Here is a 9,884-nt window from a genome sequence, read left to right as displayed (position 1 = left end):
TTTTTTTGTCTTAATATAACGTACATATATATTTTTTTCAGCAATCATAATTATTCTGTTACTGAATAATTTATGTGTAGTCTGTATAGGGTTAGCAGAGGTTATATATATATGTGTGTGTGTGTGTTTGTGTGTGTGTGTCTGTGTTATATGTGTATGCAATTTTTGTTTCTTATATTAATAGCTTAACTCCCAAAGGTCCTATAATCACCATTTTAAATAAAATAATTCCTCAATACATAAGCTAGTCCTGTAGTGTCACATATGTTAGGAGTTTTCGTTAAAAAGAAACACATCTACAATGGCAATGTTTATTCTATGTTACATACTTAGGTACAGTGATATCTAATGTGTATAGTTTTTGTTTATATACAGCTTGTTAATTATATAATTATACATTTAATATAAATTAACGTATTTTCAATACGATATACGGAAACATCAATTCCTATCATAGAAAGCTTATTCGAAAATCACTACGCTGTTTACACAAGTTGTCGAAAATCGGTCACCCATCCAACTGTCGGCCGAAGTGAACGTCGCTTTACCGGTTGTTGTTGTTTTTCTTTACTTTTTTGGTTTTTTTCTCTATATAAATTAAACAGCTATGTATCAACTAGTTACATACGTCAGTTAATATGGCATTAGCAAGGTACTAGGAATATTTAGGGCACTGTGGTACAAATCTACACTTACTATCTATATAAAATATCGTGTCTGTTTGTACAATACGTGGAATAACAGGACGGCCCCGTGGATATACTTATATTCAAACAATAACATAAAAAATATATATATTGATGTTTTTATTTAAATAAAAAGAAATCAAAAAATTATAATTTCGTAGAAAAAACATTGTCAAAACTTTAAATATTACTTTTATATAAAATTGATTTAAAAAATTAAAGTTAAAATTTACTAACAACAATCAAAATAAATAACTTATAAAAACTCGATAAACCGTCCAACGGGCCGCCATTTTACATTACATACGTATAATATTATTAACAATGAAAAATACAGAATTTTATGTATATTGTCAAATAATACTTTTTTTTTATTTCAAAGTAGCGCAACATACCGACATACAGCGAGACATTATTTACATTATTTATACACGTATAGTATAGAAACGCAAAATAATATATTTATACAAGCGATCACAACAAATTACTTATGGAATACGAAAAAAGAAACAAAATAATTGATTTAATACTAAAAATATTACAAAACGGTAACGTTGCGATTACTGTTACATTACAAAATATACAATATTAGTACGAGTTTAATATTCGACGGGACATCGAAACCGTTGGGTGGTCAAGAAGCTGGGTCGAATTTGATGAAACTTTCAACAAAAATATATATCGATTTTTTGGAGAAAAATCTCGTTTTTTCGTCAAGTTTCGTTAAGCGTCACAGTGGGGTCACGGGCGGACGGCGAAGTCTTCAGCTGGGAGATCAACCCCCATTACTCGGTTGGTCCTGTTGGCAAAAAATCCACTGTTAAAATATTTACAGATTCACAATTTATCACAAGCGGAATGAGGCAATGTTTGAAACCTTTATTGGAAAACTATTTCATAGTTTATTAATTAGTTTAATAATAACTTCTATACTGAACGATTCATTCTATACTGCAATATAGAATGAATTGTTCCTGAGACTTAATTTCTGGCAAAATTCTCACCTGGAGTCAGAAATGAGTGGGAAAAAAACTAAATTAAATAGCGAGTAATGTAAAATCAAAATCTACGTAGTGTTATTGAGGAATCGAGTGATGTTGCCAGTTTGATAAATAATACAAAATAACATAAAAAATAATTTTTATAAGAAATTACATTACAGTTAAAAATATAACATTTATAGCGAAAAAAAAATTGTTTAATTTACAATAATAACCAATTAGCATTCAATAATTTATGTTTAAACTTTTTTTAAGTTACTTAAGTATTAAAATATAAATTACACTCTATCGTCAAACATTTTTGAATTTGTATTGCTTTTTTTATATAGAACAGGAAGGAGGACGAGCATATGGGTCAGCTGATGGTAAGTGGTCACCAACGCCCATAGATATTGGCATTGTAAGAAATGATAACCATCGCTTACATCACAAATGCGCCACCAACCTTGGGAACTAAGATGTTACGTCCCTTGTGCCTGAAGTCACATCGGCTCACTTTTTATTTAAACCGAAACATAACAATACTAAGTTAATCTGTTTTGCGGTGGAATATCTGATGAGTGGGTGGTACAGATAAGTGGGTCACTGTAATTACAGGGGACTTAACATCCCGCGGCGTGGCTAGTGCATTAATGTGTTGGCCATTTACTCCCCCGAAGTCCATACACTGTATAAAAATGTAAAATTTATCCACTACAATGTAAATGAAATGCCTGGCCCACAACTTTCAGACTACAATTATACGATAGCGCATTTATTAATGAACGTCAATATACCAACGGACCTGTATCGACTGGTCAACTCCTTTAGGGAAGATCTCCTCCGTCACTTGAAATTCTGGAATGATACGAAGCAAGCGTTAAGGTAGCGTCCGAAGCGTTTTTATATTCGATGTACAACTACGGCGGGGATTGAACATTATGTTTGCAACGAGCCAGTCGCCAGGCCGGTCGCCAGGCCGGTCGCCAGGCCGGTCGCGCCGGTACCTCTCCGGTGGCGCGCGCAGTCGGCGCGGTCGCGCGCGGCGGCCAGCTCGGCGCGCAGCGCGCGGCGCTCGCGCTCCAGCGCCGGCAGCGCCGCCAGCAGCGCCGCCAGCGCCGCCTGCAGCCCGCACGCGTGCGCGCTCAGCCGCGCCGCCAGCGCCGCCGCCGCCGGGGAGCCCGCCGGCTCTGCGAATATTTAACAAATATTTATAAATGGACAAAGAACAATCAGATCGAAACGTGCAAATTTATATAGATTACTTTTCAAATTGAGTTTGAGAAATCGTTACGGGTGAAAACTATATTATAATTTATAAAAACCGACATACCGTAGGCGGCCTCGAGACTGGACTCGGAGGCCGACAGGTCGGTCAGCATGTCGAACGACGCGTCGGCCTCCAGGCTGTGGTCGAATCTGTCCTTTGCGCGCGAGCTCTCCGCCTCGTCCGATTTTTCCGTCTGGTGGTCATTTGTATCTAAAATAAAAAATATATAATAATTACTGTAATCGAAGTCGATATACAAAATAATCGGGCAAAATACGTATACGTGCAAAGCGGATAACTATCAAAAATACTACTGCGATTCGTCTCAAGACCGCTCAAAACATGATTTGACGAGCTCTTTTTCAGCTTAAAAAAGACTTGTAATAATAGCGGCGCACCTCCTGCGGCGGCGGCCGGCCCCCGCGCGCGGCACGTGGCGCAGCGGCCGGCGCGCGCGGCCACGGCGCCCGCGTCGCTCACGGCGAGCGCGCCGCTGAGCGCCTCCGTCAACTGGTTCGCTGCGGGGGCGCACGGTTCGTTGTAGATAGAGATCGAACGGTCCATCGAGAAGGAAAATATTCACTGTGTTTTCGTTAAAACGAGTCAGTGTGCATCGGTAGTATTCACCTTGCGCCTGCGCCGCCAGCAGCAGCTGGTGCAGATCCGGAGTCGTCTCCGTCTCGCGAGCCGTCTGCAGCTCGCCGCACACGTCTGCGGGAGAGGGGAGGTATATTAGTACGCCAGATCCGAGTTGAAATACGTGGCGCTGAGAGGTGTCGGCGCGGCGGGACCCACCGACGTGGCCCAGCGTGTCGGCGACTGCCAGCTCCGCCAGGTGCGCGAAGCTGTCGGGCGGCACTCCCAGCAGCTCGGCCACCACCAGGCTCTTGGCCCGCAGCGCGCGCCGGATGGCCTCGTCGAGCCGCCGCAGGCGCTCTGTGTACAGCGGCGCGGTCAGTACGGGCTCGGCCGGGAAGGGCGAGGGAGGGGAATGGGGGGTGCGCCGACCGTGGTGCGAGAAGGCGCGCGTGGCGGTGTGCACGGCGGGCGGCGCGGCGCGCACGCCCACGGCGCACGCGTCCGGCGCGGCGGGCGACGCTCCGTGCGTGCTGATGCGGCCCACCGCGCGCCGGTGGCTGCGGAACGTGCTGCTATATTAGTACGGGTGTCGGTGCGTCTAGCACGCTCAGGTTTAAAATCGAAATTAAAAGTTTTATTCGCAAAATTTCGACTTTTTTAAAATATATTCTATAATAAAAGTATATATTATAAATGAGTTAGCAGTCTCCCTCGGTCGGTACTCACTCGTGCCTCTCGTCCTCCTCCTCCTTGTCGACGGACACGGAGCGCGTGTCCCGCTCCCTCTCCTCCTCCCGCTCCAGCGACTGTTTGTCTCGTTCGCTCGTGTCGTCTCGCTCTACGGACGTTCGGTCTCGCTCGCTCTCGCAGGCTTCCTCGGGGGGAGCGCTGGACGTCGATTTCTCGGACGCATCGGAGGGATTCCTTGACACGTTGATGCCTGGTGACCAAGAAATAATGTCATAATTCTGTTTTCATTTCGTCAGAAAATTACCCAAAACTAAAAAGAAATAGTCTTACACAAATAACTAACACAAATCAAGGTTTATCTCAACAGTCACTCACCGGAGTCGTCGGTGGAGCGCGTGTGCTGGTGGGCGGCGCTCAGCGCGGGCTTGGTCTCCGCCAGGCGCGCCAGCGGGGACTCCCGGATGTGCTTCTCCCACCTATTGCGAACCGAAGAACTTATCAGTAACAGGACGAACTTACAACTATATACATAGGAAAGGATATATGGAAATGGGCCACCCGACGGTCACCACTTCCCACTCTCACACACAGACACACCATCGGTGATTAGTTACACATTAACTGTTCCGAATACAACCAATGTACTTGTAATTACCATCATCCTAATTATTCCAAAAATAAGCTCGAAATAAGAGTTCCAGTAAAAAATCCAAAACAAACGCGACCTATTTAACGACCTAAAGCGATACAACCATAAAGTTCAAACTCACGTGACATATTCGGTCGCGGTGTGGGTCGACAGCTCGTGCATCTGTATCGCGTTAATATTCATCAGGAAGAAGGTGTTCCGGACGGCCGCGTTCGGCCTGAAGAGGACCTTATCCCTGCGAAGGCAAAGTGCGAATTGAGTCGAGGGTTACGCGAGGGCTAGGGTCTACGCGTCGTGGCGAGACGCAGCCGGCGCGCACGCACCACTTGATGATGGGCGACAGCAGCGCCGCGTGCGAGGGCTGCGCGAGCGGGCGCAGCACGAACTTGTCGCCCTCGCGCTGCAGCAGCACGAGGCAGTCGTCCAGCATGAGCGCCAGCACGGCGATGCGCTTGGTGTCGGTGCGCAGCAGCAGCTCGCCCTCGTGGCGCAGCGCGTGCGCCGTGAGGTCGAGGCGCCGCAGCTCGTCGCACTCCGCGCCGCCCGCGCCGCCCGGCAGCCGCACCTCCAGCTTGCTCTGGATCGAGCGCAGCCTGCGGGGGGGACTCGGTTAGTCGAGCTGACTTGTATCGATGGTAGGTGAGGGTTTTTTTATTGTGAGATTACCTTCGGCGATTACCGAGTCTCTCTTAGGTGTAACGAGTCCCTTGTGTCAGAAACTACCCACTTCATCGCTCAGCCCTCAAAATCGTAAAGAGCAACTCAAAGTATTTGTACTTGTTGATAGAATAAAGAAGTTTAGGTCCCCGACACTTACCGGTGCTCGTTCTCCGCCGTACGTATGGCGGTGTCCACGCTGTGCAGCACGTCCTTGGCCACGTTGAGCGCCTTCCTCAGCTGGTTGATGTCCTCCGGACTCTCGCCGTCCGCGCTCTCGTCCTCGCTCGCCGTCTTCAGTATACTCTCCAGGAGAAGCTGGTATTTCGTGAGCCTACACCACAGATATTCCATACGTTGGATCATTTAGAAAACAACTCATCAGACTACAATCATTTTAATAGTTCGTTATACCGCTACAGTCAAATTAGTTTTGAGAAAAGCAATGTCTTTTAATGTTATGTTCTGCCAACCGAATGTTAGTTAATGAGTGACCACGATAGATCTTCCTAAATTATGAAATGTTTTTGTAAAGAAAAAATAACGTCAGCACTCTGAATACATATTTTATTTTAAGCTGATTTGATGTTCCGTTAGCTAATCGTGATAATTTTCCATGTTTTTTTGCAAATTCTCTCTCTATCTCACCTCTGCCACACGCAAGCCAGCAGGTCCTTCAGCTGCAGCCGTCCACAGCGCGGCAGCTGCTCCCGTCCCGTCAGGAACTGATGCAGCTCCTTGTTCTTGCGCCTCCTTTCACGCAGCGCATCCAAAGCCATGCGCTGGCCGCGGCAGAACTTGGAGAGACATGAGGCGTAGCCCGAGTCGCCGAGCTACAAATAGAGAACAGCGTTGAAATCAAGTGGATTCCTTATATTCCCCGCCATAGCGTTGCGGCGCGCGGCCTCACCGTGCTGAGCATGGCGTCGGCCACGGGGCGGATCTGCACGACGTGGTTGGGCGCGTCGGCGCGCACGGCGCGCAGCTCGGCGTACAGCCGCGAGTGGCGCTCGCGCACGCCCGGCAGGTTGGGGAACAGCGCGCGCAGCTCCTCCGCCGGCAGCAGCGCCGGCTGCCGCTCCAGCGGCTTGAGGAAGTCCACGCCCAGCACCTTGAGCCAGCGCACGTGCGAGCCCTCGGACACTATTAGCTCTGTGCGGAGACGTTCGTGGTCAGTCCCGTGACATCTTCTCTTGCACGTTTAAAACAATTATTATGTACACTTATGTATATAATGATTGTTTTAAACTTGCGTCATAACGAAAATATATGATTTTATTGAACTAAATCGTTATTATATAATAAGGGTTCTGGTTCGCGTATCGAAACTTATACTAACACTTATAATCACTAGTAACTAAAATGTTTTTTCAAATGCAAAATATTGTGGTGTTTGTGAACAATACAAGATTGTTGAGTGCGCTGTGAGTAAATCTGAATATTCCTCATACCGTGTATAACCTCCTGTCGTTTCCTGATGGGAGCCGAGAGTATGATCGTATCTCGGACGTGCGGCGGCAAGCTGTCCGACCACTGAGCGGCGAGGGGTTCCTCTTCCTCGGACCAGTCGGATTGGGATGCTGCAATGAAATAAAGATAGGAAACGATGTGTACAAACAAAATACACTAATTTAATTGAATGTAAATTATATTACAAGTTCTCTGCATTAAATCTACTCTCTCAATTTCGAGTTCTATATAGAAAAAAAAGTATTGAGTAGTAGTTTGTGCAACATACTTTACAAGTTTGCAATAAAAGATGAGAATCACATTTCTAAATTTTTAGTTGCTTTTTGTTTAAAAGTTTAATTTTACGTTTACGTTCCTTGAAATTCAATTCAAATAATTATTAAACAATAATGTATAACATTTATGAGTGACATACCTTGGTGTTCAGTAGCGACGGTGTTGCTCTCATTGCTTCTAGAAGAGAGACTGGAACTACTTGAGCTGCCCGAGGGAGCGGTGGGCGCGCCTGGCTCGAGATCACTGCAAAAAATAATTAACAAATTCATTAAATACAATTAAATATATTTATATGACTTATAAAAATAATTATTTTATACTGAAATATATTTTTCACATCACATTAACATACAATATTATAATTAAAGTCCGTTTAATTAACGTTTTAAAGCATAATATGTGTTCTTTATTTAAATATATTCAATTACACGGAGCTTCTCAAGGCGAATCATTTGAATAGGTCATAAACATAATAATATGGTCCTTCGAGCCGGACTTTAACCGACTTAATGAAAATAAGGAGGACAAATTGAAATACAATAAGATATTAACATTTTAAGAAGGAAGAAAGGAATATTATTCATGTTAATATGTTATAAGTTCACTATGTTGTAACATTCTGATATGCGTGCCCACTTGATATCCCGCTCATAACTCTTTGAAACGATAACTTCTCAGTTCGCAGGCAAAGTACATAAAATGCATTACGGAATTATTAATAAACAAGGCGTATATAAACGTCTAATCCGACTTTAATTCGCATAAACGAACAGATGCTGGACGGCACGTTTCAAAGGTCGAAGGAAATGCAGTTCATAACACGCGAAGGAAGTTATAAAACGCTCTAAAACTAGCGTCGCTATGAAAATGTGCTCTCGCTTCAAACGATTGTTTGGCTTCTATTGGCACAGAGCATCGTAGTCCTCGTGTAAGTGATCTATTAAATTGGAAAGAAATATGTTTTATTGAAATATATTTATATAGGGACGAGATGACCCATAACATATTTTGTTATTGAACACATCGAGCGAGCGCTTTCCTATGTTTGACACAAGTCTCCAATGAACATTTTAACAAGGCTGGATCGGTATATAAAATAATATTTTTGATCTCTTTTAATGACACCGGCAGTTATCGTTCTAAAACTGGAAGAACCTACACGAAGTAAAGATTTCGAAAACTAATGATGTAGTCAAAGAAACAAAACAAACTTTTTTTAGTGTATTTCATAAATAATAATAATAAAGAAGTTTATTCACTTAAAAGAAACAAAGACAAAATTAAGGTACAAAGCCATAAAAAAAGAGTTAACAGTGTGATTTTTGGTACTTCGGTGAAAAGGTCGGAGCCTCGGCTAGGCTGTTTTTCAGTCTACGCCTTGTACATATGCTGGCAGCAAACGTTACATTCAGTAGGTATTTCAAGAAATCTAATTAATATGTAAATAAATATAAAACGTAACAGTCAGACGTGTTTTCCTATCGATATGTGTTAGGAACGACCATCGATTGCAACCCCCAGATTTCCAATCCCTACGAACAAAACGCTGGAACTTATAAAAGGTGTATTACAAAATGAGACAAATTCCATCTTTTAATAATTAGCATTTCATCCTTCAACCCAATTAGTCGTCACTCGCCTTTCAGGTAATTAGACGTTCGCTGTGAGAAATGTATGTATGTCAGATGTAAGATGTGTTATGCATTTGTTTATGATTTAAAAACGTAACAAGATGTACATATATTTTTATAGCACGTATGCGTAAGGAAATAATTAAAAATTAAAAATAAATTCAAAAATACAAATTATTAATCTTGTACTTTAACAACAAGATTGCTTAAAAAAAATTAAACAACAATTACTCTGTTTCTAGGACCTGCATCTACCCTTGAACTCGTACCCGCTACAACTATATAATCTATAGTCTAGGTGGAAAATAACTCGTCACCGTTTTAATTGCACGTACTCACTCAAAATTAATGGATTCCAAGCAAATTACATAGCTTTTAAATTCTGTGGAATAATAAAATTCCATAATTCCAAAACTTGAAATTTTGAAATTCAATATGAAAGTAATTTAATAAAAGCGAACTTATGTTCATCACAAATACCTAATAAAACCGGTTTTAATACGAAACGATTCGTATGAAAAAGGGAACATTTACAATTTTAGTGCAACAAAAAAATATATACAAACAAGTCCAAACACAAAAATGCTGCAGTCAGTTACAGAGATAAAAATAATTTATCATAATTGTCAGTCGACTTATGTCCGCGATAACAGACAAACATCCGACAACTGCCGTTCACGAAAAATTAAATCTCTTTAAATAAAAATATAGAATGCATAATGTCGAAATTATCAACTATAAATTGTTAGACGAGATAAATAATATAACTGATGTGTAGTTGAACCAGTTTGTGATGTTCTCCTGGCTGATTTCGACCACGGCAGGATTTATTACCGTGCACAAGTGTATGCTCAAACTCAAATGCTATTTATGCAGTTTTTTTTTGTATAGAATAGGAAGGCGGACGAGCATATGGGCCACCTGATGGTAAGTGGTCAACAACACCCATAGACATTGGCATTGTAAGAAATGTTAACCATCGCTTAAATCACAAAT

General features: G+C 42.5%; 1 protein-coding gene across 1 annotated transcript in view; it reads right to left on the bottom strand.

The window, feature by feature from the left end:
* Nucleotides 1-297: 297 nt before the first annotated feature.
* The window catches only part of LOC126778417 (rho guanine nucleotide exchange factor 11), a 177,013-nt gene continuing 167,426 nt past the window's right edge, over nt 298-9,884 (bottom strand). Inside the window, exons 21-37 of the mRNA XM_050501919.1 lie at nt 7,397-7,500; nt 6,963-7,091; nt 6,422-6,663; nt 6,160-6,344; nt 5,672-5,845; nt 5,178-5,447; nt 4,976-5,089; nt 4,581-4,681; nt 4,242-4,455; nt 3,945-4,072; nt 3,732-3,872; nt 3,564-3,647; nt 3,335-3,454; nt 3,000-3,146; nt 2,674-2,856; nt 2,472-2,524; nt 298-1,485 (exon numbers count right to left, since the gene is read on the bottom strand). Of these exons, the coding sequence (XP_050357876.1) occupies nt 1,462-1,485; nt 2,472-2,524; nt 2,674-2,856; nt 3,000-3,146; nt 3,335-3,454; nt 3,564-3,647; nt 3,732-3,872; nt 3,945-4,072; nt 4,242-4,455; nt 4,581-4,681; nt 4,976-5,089; nt 5,178-5,447; nt 5,672-5,845; nt 6,160-6,344; nt 6,422-6,663; nt 6,963-7,091; nt 7,397-7,500 (2,413 nt within the window). The 3' untranslated portion in view covers nt 298-1,461. The remainder of the gene's footprint in view (nt 1,486-2,471; nt 2,525-2,673; nt 2,857-2,999; nt 3,147-3,334; nt 3,455-3,563; nt 3,648-3,731; nt 3,873-3,944; nt 4,073-4,241; nt 4,456-4,580; nt 4,682-4,975; nt 5,090-5,177; nt 5,448-5,671; nt 5,846-6,159; nt 6,345-6,421; nt 6,664-6,962; nt 7,092-7,396; nt 7,501-9,884) is intronic.

Source organism: Nymphalis io, chromosome 26, assembly GCF_905147045.1.
Source record: "Nymphalis io chromosome 26, ilAglIoxx1.1, whole genome shotgun sequence".
In the NCBI taxonomy this organism is placed as follows: domain Eukaryota; kingdom Metazoa; phylum Arthropoda; class Insecta; order Lepidoptera; family Nymphalidae; genus Nymphalis; species Nymphalis io.
Note: the sequence above shows the minus strand (reverse complement) of the source record. Positions and strands in the feature narration are given on the sequence as shown.